At 35.6% G+C, this 22,817-nt stretch overlaps 1 protein-coding gene across 1 annotated transcript; it reads right to left on the bottom strand.

The window, feature by feature from the left end:
- Positions 1-15,245: 15,245 nt before the first annotated feature.
- Positions 15,246-16,447, bottom strand: LOC135628118 (uncharacterized). Its single transcript, XM_065134578.1, has 2 exons — positions 16,080-16,447; positions 15,246-16,019 (listed from the first exon to the last, which is right to left on the bottom strand). The coding sequence occupies exons 1-2, from the start codon at positions 16,272-16,274 to the stop codon at positions 15,498-15,500; spliced, it is 717 nt and encodes a 238-aa protein (XP_064990650.1). The 5' UTR covers positions 16,275-16,447; the 3' UTR covers positions 15,246-15,497.
- Positions 16,448-22,817: the final 6,370 nt, after the last annotated feature.

Genomic DNA, 22,817 nt, shown 5'->3' with positions numbered 1-22,817 from the left:
CTGTTGATGTTCTGCTGTCATCTGTTGCCTTCCACTTGATGATTTTATGCTGTCATATCTTGAGATCTGACCATGTTTGGTACAAATATAGCGTTTCAGGATGCATATAATAGGAAAACATTTGAGATCATGCAAGGATCTTATTTGTCTTCCTCGAGTATTCATGCTTTAGTTAGATTTTGAAAGATCTTCTAGACGAGCTTTTGGATTGACAAGATCATCATACCACACATGCATATTATTATTCTGATATTTTTACAATGACCAAAGTATCCACACTAATTCACCACCTCTTTGGGCAAAGTTTGGTCATCATAAACTCCATTGCATTTGGGTTCCATAAACAAAAATTAGATCATCCAAAATAACGTAAATAAAATAGTTACCATTGCAAGAATTTCCTCAACGAATTATGAAGTCCGAATGAAAACAATAACCCGATCGGTTATAGTTAATTGCATATTTATTTCAATTAACTATGTATCAGGTTTTATTGTCAAAATTCTGAGAAGGCAACTTGTCCTCAACATGACAAACAACGACACTATCCCAAATAGTCTCTGAGTACAAAAACTATTTACAAAAGAAGTCTAAAATATCATAATTGGTGGGTGGGCTTAACCTCACATCTGATATATTAAAAAAACGAAAAAACAAGAAATAGGGAAGTGGAGACGTGCGCGAGTGGGAGAGGAGAGAGAAAGATGGGTTTTTGAGGTTTTTGTTAGAGGATATAGCGGTTAAATTTATCGATTTTGATCCAAATTTTATGTAAATTTTTTTTATAATAAGTTATACAATCTTAATGGTACCGATCTGTAGTTTCTCCTCTTTGAAATGCTTTTCTGCTATATTCACTTGGTGAAATTTAAAAATTTTCTTTCATAAAATCCATCGGTGATGATGATGATGTGTTATTGTTGAACGAAAATATGTATTCTTGATATTATTATGATCCTCTAATTATTCTAGAAAAAATTTATTATAAATCTATTATCATAATTGGTGATAGTTGAAGTTTTTCCCTCATTGAGTTTTTCATGTAAAAATTTGGTGTCTCACTTTATGATTAATTAATTATTATACTGTTTATGTTAGTTAATATTTACTTTTCGTAATAAGTTAGTATTTTGATGAGGAACTCATTTTGATATTAAAAAAAAAAAAAAATTCCACTATAATAGCTTTTCCCAATTAAATAGTATCAAAACTAGGTTATTTAATGCTAGTTTTTCTTATGTGATTGAAATGGAAGAGTCATGATTAAATTGAACTAATCAAATTATTCCATTTGGAGGTGTATGATGAAAAATTTACTTTATTACAAAGATTTATATAAGCCCATCAAAATTAAATATAAATATTCTACTATGGAATATAAGAATGAGAGATTCAACATAGAAAATCTATTGCCTATATTAAAAGATGGATGTATATAAATTTAAATGAGCATAGTTTTGATAAAACCAGATGTTGCTTGGCAAATATTAGAAAATCTCTTTATGAAAAAGACAGTGAGAAATATAATTTCTCTCCTCAAAAGGCTTATCAATTTGAAGTATAAAGATGTTGATAATATTATTGAGCACATAAGCCTATTTCAGAGTCTTGCAAATAAGTTGGTTACTGTAAAAATGAATATAAATGATGAGATACAAGGATTGTTACTTCTCAAGTCTTTATTTGAAAATTGGGAAATATATATGATGATAATTTATAACTCCACGTTAGAGGAGACTCTAACTATAGATATAGTTAAAGACAATTTACTAAATGAAGATGCTAGAAGGAAAGAACATGGAGAATATTCTTCTGGTGCATTTATTATTGAAAAACAAGATAGATATAGAAGAAGTCATAATAGAAATCCATATGGTTATAGAGGAAGATTCAAGTCTAGAAGAGATATCAAGTATTTTTACTATAATAGGCTAGGTCACATGAAGAAAGAGTGTATGTTTTGGAAGCGATAACAGAATGAAAGAAAGAAAAATGAGAAAGAGACAAATACGGTTGTTGCTAAAAGTGATATCGTTATTGTTTGTGACAACTAATATGTTAGTCTTGTAGCTCAGGATAGTAACTAGGTAATTGACTCTAGTGCTTCATTTCATGTTATTTCTCATGGTGATTTTTTTAGATTTTACACTACTAGTGATTTGACAATGTCAAAATGGGAAATAGTGGTACATCTAAGATTATATGTATTGGAGATATTTACTTGGAGATCGGTACTGAGAGCAAATTGATACTAAAAAATGTTAGACATGTTCTAGATATTCATCTTAACTTGATATCTACATGTAGATTTGATAATGAGGGATTTACACACTATTTTGGTGAAAGCAAATGGAAGCTCACTAAAGGTTCTTTAATTGTGACGAGAGGAAAGAAGCTAAACTCTTGCTATGTCATGGAAGCTAAGCTACACAAATAAGAGATTAATGCAATTCAAAAGGGTAAAAGCATAAATCTTTGGTATAAGAGGCTTAGTCATATTAGCGAGAAAGGACTTTAAACTCTTGCTAAAAAACAGTTCTTACCAGAGTTGCAAGGTACATCTCTTAAATTTTGTAGTCATTGCTTAGCTAGAAAACACATATAGTTGCCTTTCATATATATCTATTATCTAAAAGATCAAATGTTATTAATTTAATTCATATTGATGTCTATACTAAGCAAACTAGAACTCTTGGAGGTATTCTTTATTTTATTACTTTCATTGATGACCGTTCTAGAAAAAATTAGGTTTTTGCTTTGAAATCTAAAGATTAGATACTCGATGTTTTCAAGAAATTTCATATCAGTGTTGAAAGATAAACTAACAGAAATCTAAAGTGTGTTCAAGTAGCTAATGGTGGCAAGTATAAGGGTCTTTTTAAGAATTATTGCAGGTTCCATGATATCATGCTTGAGAAAATAGTTTATAAAACTTCTCAACAAAACGATGTGGTAGAAATGATGAACAAAACCATTGAAGACAAGATTAGGTGTATGCTTTCCCATACCAAATTACCTAAGTCATTTTTGGGGAGGTTGTGAGAACTACAGTTAATCTGATAAATCTTTCTCCATCAGTTCATTTGAAATGTAATGTTCCAAAAAGAGTATGGAAAGAAAAAAATATATCTTATGATCACTTGAGAGTCTTTGGGTGTAAAATATTTATTTATATTCCCAAAGATGAGAGGTCTCAGCTTGATAATTAGGCAAAAATATATATTTTCTTGGCATATGATCGTAAAGAGTTTAAGTATAGATTATGTGATCCAATGAATAAAAAGATTATTAAAAGCATAGATGTTATGTTTCTTGAAAACTAATTGTTTGATGATTGTGACAATATTGAGAAGCTAAAAACCTTTATTTATATTGTTGAATCTCGGATTTTGATGATGAAGTCAATTATCATTTGTTGTCTAATCTATGTGTTGAGATAAGTGTGCAGGATTAACTACGATGAAAGTTAGACAAGCAGCAGGAGTTGCGCCGGAGTCAAGTTCATGATCACGTTGGGAGTTCGAGAGTTCGACGGAAGTTCGGATGGTCGTCGGAGGTTCTGCGAGAACAGATCCGAGAAGTCCAGAAGCTTGCCAAGCGAAGCTCGTCGGAACTCGCCAAGTGGATCGTTGCAAAGTCCAGGAGTTTGCCGGAAGTCCGCAGGAGCATCACTGAGGGTTCATCGGATGATCGACGGAAGTTTGCCGGAAACTCGCCGGAAGAAGTGATTGACGCACCGAAGCAAAGCTGCAGAAATTGTCTTAGATTTAATTGTAGTTAGCACATTGATTAAGTTGGAAAATGGGAGGTGATCCCATTGGCTTAATCTTGGGGCAATTGGGCCCCTGAAAGACTGAAATTGGGCCGAATGGAGCTAACCATTCGGACCCTGATTGCACCAGGAGGTGCAACCGCCCAGGCAAGGAGGTGGCACCGCCTGGGCTAAGTCTCCCAGCGAGACTGGGCGGTGCAACCGCCCTAGCCAGGAGGTGGCACCGCCTGAGCTCAGTCTTCGAGCAAGACTGGGCGGTGCAACCTCCCTGACAGAGAGGTGGCACCGCCTGAGCTCGGTCTTCGAGCTCTGGCAGAGAGGTGCAACCGCCTCAGTCAAGAGGTGGCACCGCCTGGGGCTCAGTCTCCGAGCCAGACTCAGGAGGTGCAACTGCCCCTGACAGAGAGGTGCAACCGCCTGGGCTCAGTCTTCGAGCTCTGCCAGGCGGTGCAACCTCTCCAGTCAAGAGGTGCAACCGCCTGATCCCAGAATTCCGGGATTTGATCGTTTTGAGCTCCAAATTTGAATTGGGTTGGGGCCTATAAATACCCCACCCATTCAGCACTGAAAAGATATAGACCTACACCGAAATCTTGATCTTTTCTGTGATTCTAAGAGCTCAAAAGTGTTGTAAAGCCCTTAAGTCTCCTCCTTCTGTTCTTCAAGTTTTGAGTTGTAAAGTGAGGAGAGAAAGGTCTGTAAAGGTTGTTTCCTGAGACTGTCAAAAGGAGAGAAACTGTAAAAGGGCAGTTGGCCTTCGCCTATTGAAGGAAGGCCTCTAGTTGACGTCGGTGACCTCGTCGGTGGAGGAAGCCAAAAGTGGAGTAGGTCAAGACTGACCGAACCACTCTAAATCTCTGGTTTGCGTTTATTTTGAGCACTTTATCATTACTGCAAACCTCCTTCATAACTACTGCTCTCTGCGCTTTTACGAACAAGTTTTAAGTGCTGTTCTTTCCGAATCTGCATTCAGACGTAAATCGGTGTTTTCGTACATTACAGTTTACGTTTACGTTTTGATTCTGCAAAACTATCTTCTGCGCCTTCACGAACAAGTTTCTAAGTGCTGATCTGTCCGAATCTGCTTTCAGACATAAACCAGTGTTTTCGTACGATATTTACATTGCAGTTTACGTTTACGCCTTGATTCTGCAAAACTGTCTTCTGCGCTTTTACGAACGAGTTTCTAAGTTCAGATCCCTTTGAAACTGTGTCTAGACGTAAAATTACATTTAGACATAAAACTGCCCAAACTGTGTTTAGACGTTTTTAGACGTAAACTGAGTTTAGACGTAAATCTGCGTTTAGACGTAAATCTGCGTTTAGACGTAAATCTGCGTTTAGACGTAAAACTGTGTTTAGACGCAAACTACGTTTAAACATAAAACTACGTTTTAGACGTAAACTGAGTTTAGACGTAAATCTGCGTTTAGACGTAAATCTGCGTTTAGACGTAAATCTGCGTTTAGACGTAAAACTACGTTTAGACGCAAATTGCATTTAAACGTAAATTGTGTTTAGACATAAACTGCGTTTAGAAGTAAAACTGTGCTTAATCTTAAGTAATCTTAAAATCGGCTTTTACATCGAAATCGTTTTTATCGAACGAACGCAGCTTTCATTTTTAATCGCTGAAAGATTTCCGCTGCACTAATTCACCCCCCCCCCCCCTCTTAGTGCTCTCGATCCTAACAATTGGTATCAGAGCAAGGTTAACTCTCTAACGGATTAAAACCCAAGAGAAATGGCATACGTCGGAAACCAAGAGGGGCATTCTATTACGCGTCCACCCATGTTCAATGGGACGGACTACACCTACTGGAAGACCCGAATGAGGATCTTTCTTATTTCTATGGATTTTGAATTGTGGAATCTTGTCGAAAATGGATTTTCGAAGTCTTCTCTTCCAATGATCGATTGGAATGATTTGGAGAAGAAGGCTTTCGCTCTTAATGCAAAGGCTATGAATGCCTTATTTTGTGCACTTGATAAAAACGAGTTTAATCGTGTTTCAACTTGTGAAACTGCATTTGATATTTGGCACACACTCGAAGTGACCCATGAAGGCACAAGTAGAGTAAAAGAGTCAAAAATCAATTTGCTGTTACATTCTTTCGAACTTTTCCGGATGAAACCGAGTGAAACCATTGGCGACATGTTTACCCGTTTCACGGATGTCGTCAACAGTCTAAAAGGACTCGGAAAGAGCTTTTCGGACTTTGAGCTTGTTAATAAGATACTAAGATCCCTTCCTAAGAGTTGGGATCCTAAAGTCACGGCTATTCAAGAGGTAAAAGATCTACGAAATTTCCCTCTTGAAGAATTAATCGGGTCATTAATGACCTACGAAATGACTTGTAAAGCTCATGAAGAGCAAGAAGACATCCTTCCAAAGAACAGGAAGGATATGGCACTCAAAACTTCTGAAGATCACTTGAGAGAAAACTCAAGTGATGAGGACTGTGACGATGACTTGGCACTTCTAACTAGAAAATTTAAAAAATTCATTAAAAGAAATAAGTTTAAGAATGATACTAAAAATAAACTTGAACCCAAGAAGGATCAAGTTATTTGCTATGAGTGCAAAAAGCCGGGACACTACAAGAGTGATTGTCCCCAAGCCAAAAAGAGAACAACAAAGAAGAAGGCGCTCAAAGCAACATGGGATGATTCGAGCGCATCTGAGGAAGAGGAGTCCAACACCGAGCAAGTTGCTCATTACGCCTTAATGGCTATCGGAGAGGAGGTAACGAATTCATTAAATGCTGATTTATCTTTCGATGAATTATTAAATGCTTTCAATGACTTATTTGACGAATGCAAGAGTATCAGTAGAAAATATAAATTGCTGAAAAAGGTGCATGATAGTCTTACTTGTGAGTTTGACAAGTTAAAAGTTGAACATCATGATAGTTTAAATTCATGTATCAAATGTCATGATTTAGAAACTTTCCAAAAACAAAACCTGCTACTCAAGGACACCTTGAAGAAATTCGAGGTTGGTAGCAAGTTATTGAACATGATCCTTGCAAACAAGGGTCACGTTCCAAAAAGAGGTGGAATTGGATTTGTGAGAAGTCCTCACCTAAATCCAACCACTTTTATAAAAGGCTCCATCTTACATGTTCAACACCAAGCAAAATGTAACTTCTGTTGTAAATTTGGACACAAGACACATAGTTGTCCATTCAAGAAAATATGTCCAAACAAATTAATTTGGGTTCCTAAAGGAACCATGACAAATTCTATGCAACATGATAGGAAATGTAGATCTATTTGTGAGACACCCAAAAGCAAATGGGTACCTAAAAATCATCCCTTCCTATAAAACCATTAAAATTTTAGGCTGGAGCAAGAAATAATATTCTGCTCCTTGATTCTCGATAGTCATAAACCAAGAGTCAAAAAGGAACTCGCAACACTAAAGTAACAAGTGGAAGTTATGAAATCACAAATGCGATTGGGATACAACCTTATTAGAAACATATGATTCCCAAATCCCCTTGATCTTCGAACTCGTCAACTCTATCATCTACGAATTAATTCTTGTATCATGAAGAAACTAAATATGTCATGATCTTAAAAGGGATACCAAACAAACTATCAACATACGTACGACATACGCATGTTAAAAGATCTATCTTACAAGAGCTTCTTCCTTAAATAAAAACTCATACGAAATCACGTAAGAAACGTTAATTGCTCTGAAATGAAAAACTCTCCTTAAGGCAAAGGCTCCCTGATCAAATCACATTAGGTGCTCACTGGCTGCAAGCGGTGGCACCTCTCCAGCTAGCGGTGGCACCTCCAGCTACCATGGGTTGCCAGCGGTTGCACCGCTCCAGCCAGAGGTGCAACCGCCCGCAACTCTGCCTTTTTAAACCCACGCTAGGGCCGGCGGTAGAACCGACCCCAACTCACTCCCATTTCCTCCTCTACTCTTCCAAGTCTCCTCCATTCTCATTTCACTCCTCTAAGCCTTCCAAATACCTCCCATTTCGGAGCAAAACATCAAGAATCCTTCCTTCTCTTGAAGATTTCACAAAGGTACTCTCTAAGAAGCCCTTAAATTCTGTTTTGTTCTTCATTTACTCTTACTCATCATCATCCCTCTAAACAGCAGTAGTTATGGGATCTAGAAGATCCTCAAGGGACAAGGGAAAGAGGAGATTAGTAGAAGAGTTTGATTTAACCCTTTTCGATTCAAAAAACCATGCTGAAAAATTTTCCTCTTTCGAACTTAGAAGTATCAATAAGGGAAAATACGTAGATCTAAATGAACTAAGAGACTTAGAGACTATCCAATGGTTTGCAAACCTAGATCTACTTCCAATCTTGCAGATTAACGAACCCATCTATCCTAGGCTAGTTAGATTATTTTACAATAACATACAAATAGATGATGAAGAAAGGATGTCCACCTATCTTTTAGGACAACACATCTCAATCACTAATAGGTTCATTTGTGATATGATAGGTATTCCCATAAAAAGCATAGGACTTTACTTTAGAGGATCATGGGATGATGAAAGTATTGGAACATCCTATGTTGAAGCCTTAGGAACAATCTTTGCCAATCCAAACATAGCATTGGTTCCTAAAAGTTGTGAACATCTACTGCCTTTGAACACTAAGATACTTCATCATATCATGACTAGTATAATTCTTCCCAAACAATACCATCATGATGAAGTAAGTCAATTAGAATTAGGAACTATGTACTTAATCATGAAGGGACATGACATCTGTCTTGGTTATCTTATCCAACAAAACATGTTAGAATTATCTAAGAAAGATATGATGCTCCCATATGGTGGTATAATCACAAGAATAATAAAAGCTTACGACATTTTAATACCACCAGAAGAAGTAATGAAAGTAGATAGATTCAGCATAATAAACAAAAATCTACTTCACCGACTAAGATGTTACTATAGAAACGGTAACTGGGTTAGAATCCCTAGAAGGACTGATCACCCTCAACCTGAACCAGAACCGGAAACACCAGTATTTAGGGGTACCCAATCTCCTCCGACCCTTCCCTTTGAGGAAACACATCCAGTTGAGCAAACTCATACATCCATCGAAGAAATTGGGATTCGAATGGATCGATTCGAACAGAGACAAGAACGGATTGAACAACGACAAAATCAAATCCTATCTGAGCTGCAGCAAATTCATAGTCAATTTGACTCCTTATTTAGGCACTTTAATTTTCCACCTCATCAATGAACTTGTTGAACACCTGATGTTGTTGTAAACTTCTTATGTTACTCACTTCTGATGTGCTGGCTGTAAACATCTATCTTGCGCCTTGTGGTAAAAGTTATCTTAGATTTTTATGGTATCATTACTGGTTGGTATGTGATGTGTCCAAATTAAGAATGTTGTGCTTTGAAACTAAAAGTTTTGAAAACCTTGTGGCTTGATTAGGAATGTTGATATGTCCGAATAGATAAACTTGCTAAAATTATTTTTCGGACTATATTGAATTATCAAATCACTTGATTGCCATGTTTCTATGTGAAAATCTGCAACAAAATCTTGTCCGAATGCATCTTATTTATTTGAATGCTATAAAACAGATTTTCTCGTACACTTTCATGAATAAATTTGATGAAGTAATGTGTATGTATTCCATCCTGCAAAATCTTTACGTATATAACAAAAAGGGGAAGAAGTATTTAAAGCAATCTATGTAAAATTCCTCTATAAGCTTGCTAATATTATTTTCCTGGTATCATAATTACTATGCTTTTTGTTGATGACAAAGGGGGAGAAATATATAAATTGATAAACACTGCTATGATTATGCCATCCTTGCATCACCAAGAGATATATGAACATGTGCTAAAGTTTGCATTATGCCCTGAGTTGATATCTTATCATGTGAAGAAAATGCAAAACTTGCTAGACTATTTTAAATGTGTGCATCATGTAATAGTGCTTCACAGCTTTATATAATAATGTTCAAACTACATGATGAATAGTTACAAACACAATCATACAAACTTGATGATGTATGTCAAGCCTTGACATCATCTTTAAAGAGATACATCATGAGTATCATGATGGGAGTATTGATAAGTTTAACTGATCTAACTTATCAATACGTCACTTGAATTCTTGGGTCTTGAATTCAAGGTTGACTTATCTCAACTATGGCATATAGACAGGGGGAGTCAAGGATAACTCCATTATCAATTGATTGTCATCATCAAAAAGGGGGAGATTGTTGAATCTCGGATTTTGATGATGAAGTCAATTGTCATTTGTTGTCTAATCTATGTGTTGAGATAAGTGTGCAGGATTAACTACGATGAAAGTTAGACAAGCAGCAGGAGTTGCGCCGGAGTTAAGTTCATAATCACGTTGGGAGTTCGAGAGTTCGACGGAAGTTCGGACGGTCATCGGAGGTTCTGCGAGAACAGATCCGAGAAGTCCAGAAGCTTGCCAAGCGAAGCTCGTCGGAACTCGCCAAGTGGATCGTTGCAAAGTCCAGGAGTTTGCCGGAAGTCCGCAGGAGCATCACCGAGGGTTCATCGGATGATCGACGGAAGTTCGCCGGAAACTCGCCGGAAGAAGCGATTGACGCACCGAAGCAAAGCTACAGAAATTGTCTTAGATTTAATCGTAGTTAGCATGTTGATTAAGTTGGAAAATGGGAGGTGATCCCATTGGCTTAATCTTGGGGCAATTGGGCCCCTGAAAGACTGAAATTGGGCCGAATGGAGCTAACCATTCAGACCCTGATTGCACTAGGAGGTGCAACCGGCCAGGAGGTGGCACCGCCTGGGCTAAGTCTCCCAATGAGACTGGGCGGTGCAACCGCCCCAGCCAGGAGGTGGCACCGCCTGAGCTCAGTCTTCGAGCAAGACTGGGCGGTGCAACCTCCCTGACAGAGAGGTGGCACCGCCTGAGCTCGGTCTTCGAGCTCTGGCAGAGAGGTGCAACCGCCTCAGTCAAGAGGTGGCACCGCCTAGGGCTCAGTCTCCGAGCCAGACTCAGGAGGTGCAACCGCCCCTGACAGAGAGGTGCAACCGCCTGGGCTCAGTCTTCGAGCTCTGCCAGGCGGTGCAACCTCTCCAGTCAAGAGGTGCAACCGCCTGATCCCGGAATTCCGGGATTTGATCGTTTTGAGCTCCAAATTTGAATTGGGTTGGGGCCTATAAATACCCCACCCATTCAGCACTGAAAAGATACAGACCTACACCGAAATCTTGATCTTTTCTGTGATTCTAAGAGCTCAAAAGTGTTGTAAAGCCTTTAAGTCTCCTCCTTCTGTTCTTCAAGTTTTGAGTTGTAAAGTGAGGAGAGAAAGGTCTGTAAAGGTTGTCTCCTGAGCCTATCAAAAGGAGAGAAACTGTAAAAGGGCAGTTGGCCTTCGCCTATTGAAGGAAGGCCTCTAGTTGACGTCGGTGACCTCGTCGGTGGAGGAAGCCAAAAGTGGAGTAGGTCAAGACTGACCGAACCACTCTAAATCTCTGGTTTGCGTTTATTTTGAGCACTTTATCATTACTGCAAACCTCCTTCATAACTACTGCTCTCTGCGCTTTTACGAACAAGTTTTAAGTGATGTTCTTTCCGAATCTGCATTCAGACGTAAATCGGTGTTTTCGTACATTACAGTTTACGTTTACGTTTTGATTCTGCAAAACTGTCTTCTGTGCCTTCACGAACAAGTTTCTAAGTGCTGATCTGTCCGAATCTGCTTTCAGACGTAAACCAGTGTTTTCGTACGATATTTACATTGCAGTTTACGTTTACGCCTTGATTCTGCAAAACTGTCTTCTGCGCTTTTACGAACGAGTTTCTAAGTTCAGATCCCTTTGAAACTGTGTCTAGACGTAAAATTACGTTTAGACGTAAAACTGCCCAAACTGTGTTTAGACGTTTTTAGACATAAACTAAGTTTAGACGTAAATCTGCGTTTAGACGTAAATCTGCGTTTAGACGTAAATCTACGTTTAGACGCAAACTACGTTTAAACGTAAAACTGCGTTTTAGACGTAAACTGAGTTTAGACGTAAATCTGCGTTTAGACGTAAATCTGCATTTAGACGTAAATCTGCGTTTAGACGTAAAACTGTGTTTAGACGCAAACTGCATTTAAACGTAAATTGTGTTTAGACGTAAACTGCGTTTAGAAGTAAAACTGCGCTTAATCTTAAGTAATCTTAAAATCGGCTTTTACATCGAAATCGTTTTTATCGAACGAACGTAGCTTTCATTTTTAATCGCTGAAAGATTTCTGCTGCACTAATTCACCCCCCCCCCCCCCCCCCCTCTTAGTGCTCTCGATCCTAACATATATTCCTTGAAGTTTGGGTCTAGTCTCTCCACTTGTAATTCATGATGATCATGGGGGAGATGAAAAAGAAGATTATGGTGAGAATGTTAGTGATAATGCTTCTACAATTGATGATATTGAACAAATTGAATAATTTGAGCAAACACCTCCACCACCAGTTGAGATTCCATTGAGAAAATCCACAAAAGAGTGATAACCATCTACAATATATCCTCCATATGAGTATGTTATGTTTACTAATAGGGGAGAGTCAGAAACTTACCAAAAAGTTATTCTACATAAGCACAAGAATGAAGAATGAGTGGATTAAAATCATGCAAGAATAGATGAGATCCTTACTTAAAAACCATGCACCTCCACCACTAGTTGAGATTCTATTGAGAGATAATCATCTACAATATATCCTGCACATGAGTATATTATGTTTACTAATGGGGGAGAGCCAGAAACTTACCAAAAAGCTATTCTACATGAGCACAAGAATGAAGAATGAGTGGGTTAAAACCATGCAAGAATAGATGAGATCCTTTCTTAAGAACCACACAGATGACTTGGTAAAGTTGCCTAAAAGGAAAAAATTCTCAAGAATAAATAGGTTTATAAAATGAAGACCGAAAATAATAGGCACAATAAAGATACAAAGTATGACTAGTTATGAAAGGATTTAGTTAGAAGAAAGGTATTGACTTTGAAGAAATATTTTCTCTTATAGTGAAAATATTCTTTATTCAAGTTATTCTTGGTTGGCTACCCAAGAAGTTGAGTAACTTGATGTAAAAACTATATTTTTTCATGATGACTTAAAAGAAAAAATTTATATAGAGCAACTAGAAGGTTTTAAAGTCAAGATAAAAGAAAATATAGTGTACAAGCTTAGGAAAAGCTTATATGGACTCAAACAAGTACCGAGATAGTGGTATAAAAAGTTTGATTTCTTTATCATGAGTCAAGGGAACAAAAGAACTACATTTGATCATTGTGTGTTTACAAGGAAGTTTTCAAATGATGATTTTCTTATTCTCCTACTATAGATTGATGATATGTTGATTGTTGGCCATGATGCTAGTAAAATTGAGAAGTTTAAAAATGAGCTAAGTCTTTTACTATAAAAGACTTAGAATTGGCAAAACAAATACTTAACATAAAGATTCTTCATGATAGGAAGAATGGAAAGATTTGAATATCTCAAGAGATATATATTAAAAAGGTTCTTGAAAGATTTAACATGAGTGAAGCCAAAGCAATTTGTTCTCCACTTATAGGTTATTTCAAGCTTAGTTCGAAACAATGCCCTACAAGTGAAAAAGAAAAAGAAAAAATATTTTACTCATTTGCAGTAGATAGTTTGATATATGTTATAGTTTCTACTAGGCCAGATATAGCTCATGCAGTTAGAATTGTTAGTCGATTTCTCTCTAATATTGGTAAGGAATATTGGGCAGTAGTAAAATGGATATTAAGATATCTAAAAGATACTTTCAAGTAGTGTTTATATTTCAGAAGTGGTGAACCTGTGCTAGAGAGGTACACAAATGCAGATATGGCATGCGATACTAATTCCAAGAAGTCCACTTCGGGATTCTTGATGGTTTGTAAGGGGGAGCAGTCTCTTAGCAGTCTAATTTACAGAATTGTGTTGTTTTATCTAGAAGTAGAATACATAGTAATTATTGAAGTCTGTAAGAAAGCTTTATGGATGAAAAAGTTTCTACTGAAATTAGGCTTGAAACGGGAAGGATATACTATTTACTATAACAATAAGAGTATCATTCATCTCTTCGAGAATTCAACATATCATTCTAGATCCAAGCATATTAATGTAAGATATCACTAGATTCATGATGTGTTTGAGATGAAAGAATTATACTTGGAAAAGATGCATATTAATGTAAGATATTACTAGATTCATGATGTGTTTGAGATGAAAGAATTATACTTGAAAAGATGCATACTAATGAGAATGAATTAAACATATTAATAAAGTCTTTACCTAAGGAGAAGCTTGAAGCATGTAAGTGAAGAGCAGGCTTAGTACAACCCACTATATAAGTTTGAGGGGGAGAATTATTGGGTCCAGCCCATAGGTGAGCTTGGACGGGTGAAAGAGGTGTGTGAATGGTGGAAACTATAGCGGTATAGGAAAAATAATAGATAGAGAAGAGGAGAGAGAAAGTTAATGTTTTGAGACTCTTACTAGATGATCAAGCGGTTAAACTTCATCGGTTTTGACTTAAATTTTTTATAAAAATCCTTGCAATAAGCTCTACAATCTTAACGATTCCGATCTGTAGTTTATCCTCTTTAAAATACTTTTATGCTATACCCACTTAATAAGACTTAAAATTTTACTTTCATGAAATGTTATTGTTGAGCCATGATATATGTTCTTGATGTTATTATGATCCTCTAGTTATTTTGAAGAAAATTTATTATAAACTCGTTATCATTATTAGTAATAGTAGAAGTTTGAAGTAGATTACGATCCCGTAATTTTTTTCACATTTTTTACATAAAAATTTGATGTCTCATTTTGTTATTGATTCATTTTTCTGTTATTTATGTTGCTCTGGTTAATATTTACTTTTAGTAACAAGTTAGTATTTTGATGAGAAATCTATTTTAACACAAGAGGAAAAAAATTATTTTACTATAATAATTTTTTCAACAATAATTAACCTTACATTTAAGTTAAAAAATAGGAATATACACTTTATGGTACCATAATAAACTTATATTGATTAGATAATTAGAGAATCATAGTCTATTAGAATATTTACAAAATCAAAAGAACTTTCCTATGAATCATTATAGTTAGTCTTTGCTATTTATATTTTAAATGACGGTGACATCATTTAGAAACTCATCATGTTTATAGAAAAATTAAGATACGTATTTTTACATATCTTTTTAGTTCGAACCAACTGATATAAACTATAGTGAACTTGAGTTTTCTATATGAATATTAGCAATATATATATATATATATATATATATATATATATATATATATATATATATATAATTTGTAAATATTATATGAATCATATATATACTCTCCATCAATCTCTCACGTGATGGATTACTGGGATTACAGAATTAAAAAAAAAGAAGAAAAATACTAAGTAATATATTTACTAATACGAGGGATTAATAAAAAAATCATTCACAAACTTGTGATTTATTGAGGAGAATTCATTCACACAGATTTTACATCGTCAACTATCATATCATACATTACACGCATACATGTACGCACACAAAATAAGGGTTCTCCTGAGAACTGTCGATAGAGATGAAGGGTTATGACAACACACTTTCTTCTAATCCTATCCAACAGAAAACATAATACCCATTTGATTCATAGAAGTGAGATTAATTACTTTGAGATCGTATAATTATGTGTATTCGTACGACTTACAAGTTCTCGACATATCTGTGGTGGATGACAGAAGCCACCTCTCTGGCCCAGAAACGGAGTTGCCTCTTCATGTCAGCTCCATACGGAGATCTCGGCTGCAGCGATGGGCTGACGACTGAGAGATCATGTCTCATCCAGGCCTCAGAAAGATATGGCCTCTCCACGCCTTCGTCCTCCTCCTCTTCCTCTCTGCTTGCCTCGTCATCTCTCCCTTCCTTTCCCAGCCGCTGCAGCCCTGGGATTATGTTCATGATCTCCATGCTCAACTCCTCCTTCCGGAACACAAAACCCAGGTCCATGAAACCCTTCACTTCGTAGTTCTCCAGCTCCGTCACGTTCCTGTAGCTTCGCGACCTGCTCATCGCTCTTCTTCTTCTGCTTCTTCTTCTGTCGCTCCTGCTCTCACGCTTGAGATCTGAGCTCGTCGTCGGGAACGAAGGACATGACCGGAGTACTCCCGTAGGCGGTTCTCGCAAACCAAGAACCAATGTTGTTGGTCTCTTGTTCTTGTATTTAGGCTGCCAAACATTGATGTCAGCACGTAAGTCGGTATGTATTCCTGAGTTCATGGTGATTACCTTCTGCGAGTTGCATCGTGGAACCGGTTCCGAGTTTTGCGTCTCTGACGAGGTTGTCATCTTCTTCATCGCGGGGAGGTCTAATCCAGTAGGCGCCAAGAAAAGAATGTTCCTATGGAACCAGATTCTGTCCATGGCGTCTTGGAAGCCTAATGAAGCGTTTGCAGCCATCAACACCTGCTGCTTAGCTTTCATGCTACTGCAGCACACGAGTAACAAAACAGGAGGAAGATGCTCGATCGATAAACGATAGGTGAGTGCAAGAGTGAGGCTCCGATAAAAAGGCCTGCAATGATGTGGTCATGCATCGTGCTTTCAAGGGTCCCCGGTCGGAGACTGGAGCGAACGAACACATGCCTTGTGCATTTTGATATGATACTAAATGCAAAATTCCTTGGCCAGGAGTAATCTCTCTTTTCCTGCGCTGGATAGAAGTGGTGGCGTGGATTAACGTGAAGTTGCTTTTGCCTTATCCACATCCATTTGTTTGTCAAAGAAGCAGAATCGAAGGAATGGACTGCGTTCATTCATTGGTGGACATGGTAGTGCAAGGCCAAGAGTGCTCCTCAGGTCATGAACACATCCAAGGTAGGGGACAAATTTCATGTAAACGGGCCCTGCACGAAAGAGCACTAGTGGATTCCCGGTGACCACCACTGTGAGTGCTTCTTTTTTGGTGTCCTCAGAAAGTATTAGACCTCCATTGATTGATAGCAGCTGAGATAGGGAATGCTACGAAACACCTTCTTTTGCCATAATCCTTGTGAGACTGTTTGTTGGCACCGCATGTGGAACAGCAGATACCTGCAAACACAGAAAAATAGTGGCTTGGAAACATAACAAGGGGAAGGAATTCAACATCAGTTGTGAACCACAAATAAAAATAAAAATAATAATCTTGAAGGATTAAGATTTGAAATTGCATATTTTTGTTATGAATTTTGATGTAGCATTGATTATTATGTGTATCATTGGAAATCCAGAAAATTCAGATTAAATTACTTTTAATCAAGGTTCATATTAATTAATAATAATTATCTTCCATTGATGTCCTTCACTCATATTAAAAATATGTTGGTCTGCTACAAGAAAAATTGTGCAGCCATGACACATTCTGCAGAGCCATGACACATTTTTCCGAAACCTTGATGATATCAATCTATTAACAAAGATATTTCCATGATAAAGAGGATCTCGCATAGCCATTGATGAATCCAGGAAACGAAGAACATCAAGTTTTCAGGTTCATGAGAAGACTCTAACTTGTTTATCCTTTCAATAAAAGATAATAACTATATCATCGATAAACATAAGATGAGATATTACGCGACCGTCGTCGTCGATGTGAAAGACATAAATTTTCTTCGACTAACTAATTCATTAAGAATAACCTAAAAAAATTTGTTAATCAAAATAAATAAATAAATAGAAAGAGATTATTAACATTTCAGATATTGTTTTTGCTATTAGACTAATTTGAATTACTGGAATTTATATGAGATAATAAATCCAATGCTATATATTTGGTTGAGAAATCCATCTTAGTGAGAGCTCTAAATCAATCATTCATAAAATACGGACGAACCCTCTGAAGTACATTTGCAATGAGTAATTCTACCCAAAATGAAAGCATATTGTTCCCAATTGACAATGGTATGATCATTGACCTCGACACGTTTACTAGCACCTTAGCCAAATAGTTTATAAATAATATTGTACAAATTAATATGTTTTTTATAATTCAATTTTTTTGTTCGAATTGAATTTATTAGAAATATAAAAGGAAATGTTCTATCCTAACTGAAAGAAATGAGAGTATTAGTATGAAAATTAGAGAAAGCACAACTAAGATAGACCATTGTCCTATATCTGTATATATGTATATATGTGTATATATATATGTACATATATATATATATATATACATATATATATATATACATATATATATATATATATACATATATATATATATACTTATATATATATATATATATATATATATACTTATATATATATATATATATATATATATATATATATATACTTATATACATGTATATATATACACATACATATATGTAAATATTCATATATATACATATATGTATATATGTATGTATGTACATAAAATAGAATAGAAAATAAATAATATATAAGAGAGAAATCAGTCATTTATGTGGAAGACATCACTGAAAACCCTAAATTCTCATTTTATCTTAAATGACTACCAATATTAATTGATGACTTTTATCTTAGATGACTAAATCACCTCATTCGATAACAATATCTATAGGTGATTCTCATTCTCTTTTTAAACATATTTAGACCATCTTAGATGACTTCTCCTCATTACTTTTATTGGAGCATTTATGAATAAAAATATTCTTGTTTTATCTTTTGAGTAACTTTATATATCTACCACAACTTTCTCATATTAATTATACTTTTTTTTCCTAGCATTCAAAACCATAAAACATGGTTTATTTTTTTTCTAGCATTCAACTTTCTCATTTTGATACTTTAGTCATCCAATTTTTATTCTACAAAGAAATTTAAATTGTGATTGATCTTTTGATCCCACTGAATAATAAATATCCAAGATACCTAAAGAATTTCTTATCCATTAATCCATCTAAGTGTGTCATTAATTTTCCTTTGGTATAATCAAAATTATATTTCATACATTCGTTTTTTACTGTTAATATAAAATTTTCAGTTTTCAAAGTTTCATTATTATGTTATATGTTAATAAAATAAATGTGAATCCTTATTTATTTATATTTATTTTCATTAATTATCTAAATAAGAAAATGGTTTCATTGATAGATTTTTAAGGCACAAAACCTTATTGTTTCTCGCAAATGCTCATTTTGAATTTTTTTCTACATTCTATCATTCATTCTTAAAGTTTTGTAATGGAACTTATTATCTTAGTTTCATTGTAATTAATATCCTCTAATTCTTATAAATTCATCTCTTTTCTCAAATATTAGATATATTCTTAAAATTTAAATTAAATAATCGAGTCTAGCAAATTACCACTTGATCACCTTAACTCTTCCAAACATTAATAGACATAATATTAAATCCATCATCCTTACCTGTTTTTATCTTTTAATTTTATTTTACCTTGTCTACTCTAGTTTTATGAATAAATAAATAATTTCTAAACTTATCGCTCTCGTCTATATTATAAACAAAATATTTATTAAAATAATTTATAAAAGACCCTTTTTCACCTTTTATTGATCTTCATATCATTGACAAGTATTTTTCTTCATCTTTTATGAACTTAATGTTACCTATGTTTTCTCTAATTCTTTTCCTAGCTTTAGCAGTATAAAAATAATTGATGCATATTCTTGGTACATATTATAACACAAATTTATTATGAGCTTTATATTATGCTCTACATTAGCACTTTTTTTTTTTCAATTCACAATCTTATCAATTTTTAAAGTATGATTTTTATTAGTGATTGTTTCTAACCAAACTATCTGCTCTCTCTTGAAGTTATACCTTTTATCTTAAATTCAATCAATAACATCATTATCATGCTCATGATCATTATCCTATTAATATTATCTCCTCTTCCTGCATCTTACTTTTAGGAAATCTTATATTACTGTCTTTAAAATTACACTCTCTTGATCTAATAAAATTATTTACTATATATCACATTTCTCTCCCATTGTCTAACCAGTGAAATACTTTCCAAAAAATCAACCTAAGTTGGTTCAACAAGCTTCCACCATGTATTTACTTTTCTAGTGAGGAAATACTATCTCACTATAACTAAGTCAAATCTTAAAAGTAATAAAATGGTTATTTATTTTTCATAAGTGAGTATTAATAATTATGAGACCATAATTTGTAGTAAAAGCTAAAATCATACCACCCTCTATGTTTCTTTTTTCCCTTATCCAAATTTATGTGCACTTCCTTAGGTTCACTAAAATTTTCTCATCATTCAAGCCCCTTGCAATAATAAAATCTTTAATTTAAGACTTTTCTTAATAATTTTATTTATTTTTAGTTTGACTATCCAAGTGATACGAGAGAATAAATGCTTATACCATTCAATGTTAGTTTGGCAAGTCCCATAGTCCCACATCGGGAAAATCAGACTTGTTGTCTCGTCTTGGAACTATAAATAAGGGCATGAGCTTTGATGTTAGATACACCACAAGAAGTACCACACACACCACAAGAAGTACAGCAGGCATCACAAGAAAACCTGCTTATGGTTTGAAGTCTTCTTGTTTAGGAAGCTGAAGGTGTTTTATGGCCTAGGAATATTTCCGAAGGCATTTGTAAGTGTCCCTCTTTTATAATAGTAATTTGCTCCTCTTTCTTCCGTAGATGTAGGTCAAAGTCATTTGACCGAACCACGTATATCTGGTGTTCTGGTGTTTTGTTTGTTTTTGTCGCTTTTATTATTTCCGCTTTATTGTCTTTGTTGTTTTGCCAAAATTACTCTTTGGTAAATATCCCGGGGCTAGCTCTAACAAACTGGTATCAGAGCCTGGTTTTGGGATCTTTTGGCAACGATGACAATAACAAAGATTGTTGTCGAGAAATTCGACAGAAATGTCAACTTCGGCATGTGGCAACTCAAGATGGAGGCCATTCTGGTTCAAGACGGAGTTGATTTGGCACTTCAGGGTGCTGAGAACATTCCAGATGGTACGTCAAAGGAAGATCTTGCGGGTATGGATAAGAAGGCCCGATCCAGCATCATTCTAAACCTCTCTGACGAGGTTTTACGGGAGGTAGCTACGGAGACTACGGCTAAGAGCATGTGGGACAAACTTAAAGCCTTGTACATGAAGAGGACAGTGGAGAATCGTCTCTACTTGAAGCAGAGTCTGTATATGCTTCGGATGGTTGAAGGTACATCTATACTCTCGCATCTTGATAAGTTTGATTCTTTGGTTATGGATTTGGAGAATATAGATGCAAAAATTGATGATGAGGATAAGGCTTTGTTACTCTTGTGTTCTCTTCCCTAATCTTTTAAGCATTTCCGTGATACTTTGATTTATGGAAAAGAAACAGTTTCGTATCAGGAAATTAAATCTGCACTAAAATCTAAGGAGCAAATAGACAGAGATATCACTGGGGAAAGTAGAGGAAATCAGGCTGAGGGTCTGGTTGTCAGGGATAAAATGGATAAAAGAGAATTTGACAGTAGTAGATCTAAATCTAGATCTAAATCTAGACATAGAAATTTGGAATGCAGATATTGTCATAAAATGGGGCACATTAAATCTGATTGCTTTAAATTGAAAAATAAATTAAAGCAAAAGGAAAAATTTGTTGAGAAAACTATTGAATCCGCTGAAGCTAGTGTAGCATCTGATGAGAATTTTGGAAATATTTTCTTTGCTACTGATGACAGGACAAAGTCTAAAAATGAATGGATTTTAGATTCAGGTTGTTCTTATCACATGTGTCCCAATAGGGATTTGTTTTCCACATATGAATCTTGTAATGGTGGAATTGTTTTGATGGGCAATAATGCCGCATGTGATGTTGTTGGTAGAGGAACAATCCGAATTAAAATGCATGATGGTATTGTGAGGATGCTCACTAATGTTAGACATGTTCCTGATTTGAAAAAGAATCTCATCTCTTTAGGCACCCTAGAGGCCCTTGGGTGTAAATACACAGCTGAAGGTGGAGTTATGAAAGTTTCTAGAAGTGCTCTTATTGTTATGAAAGCTTGTAGGTCTGGTAGCTTGTATATTCTGCAGGGAACTACTGTCACAGGTTCAGTTGCAGTTTCGTCATCATCATTGTCTGATTCTGACATCACCAAATTATGGCATATGCGTCATATGAGAAATATTCGACCACCACAAAGGTATGCAAATTTGGTTGCATATGCTTTGTCTGTTGCAGAAGAAACAAGTGAAATTGGTGAGCCTACTTCCTATTCAGATGCAGTTTCTTGTGATAATTCCGCTAAGTGGTTGATTGCTGAAGGAAAAGTCCTTGTTCAGAAAATTCATACGAAGGACAATCCAGCTGATATGTTTTCGAAGCCTCTTCCAGTTTACAAGTTCAAGCAGTGCTTGGACTTGGTTGGTGTTCATTATTGGTGATTGCCCGTTGGGGCTTTTGTGAAGAAGGTGGAGCAAGTTTTGTTGGGACATGCCAAGGTGGAGATTTGTTAGTTTGGCAAGTCCCATAGTCCCACATCGGGAAAATCAGACTTGTTGTCTCGTCTTGGAACTATAAATAAGGGCATGAGCTTTTATGTTAGATACACCACAAGAAGTACCACACACACCACAAGAAGTACAGCAGGCATCACAAGAAAACCTGCTTATGGTTTGAAGTCTTCTTGTTTAGGAAGCTGAAGGTGTTTTATGGCCTAGGAACATTTCCTAAGGCATTTGTAAGTGTCCCTCTTTTATAATAGTAATTTGCTCATCTTTCTTCCGTAGATGTAGGTCAAAGTCATTTGACCGAACCACGTATATCTGGTGTTCTGGTGTTTTGTTTGTTCTTGTCGCTTTTATTATTTCCGCTTTATTGTCTTTGTTGTGTTGCCAAAATTACCCTTTGATAAATATCCCGGGGCTAGCTCTAACATTCAAAATATATTCTAATAATATAAAAATATTTTAATTATATCATCAACTTTTTTCACCTTTGTAATATTTTGTTCTTATAAATATTTGTTTTAACTTTTTTTCCAAAAAATAATCATATTAACAGTCCCTAGTT

This window comes from Musa acuminata, chromosome BXJ3-1, assembly GCF_036884655.1.
Source record: "Musa acuminata AAA Group cultivar baxijiao chromosome BXJ3-1, Cavendish_Baxijiao_AAA, whole genome shotgun sequence".
Taxonomy (NCBI): Eukaryota; Viridiplantae; Streptophyta; class Magnoliopsida; order Zingiberales; family Musaceae; genus Musa; species Musa acuminata.
The sequence above is the reverse complement of the archived record's forward strand: the minus strand, read 5'-3'. Positions and strand labels throughout refer to the sequence as shown.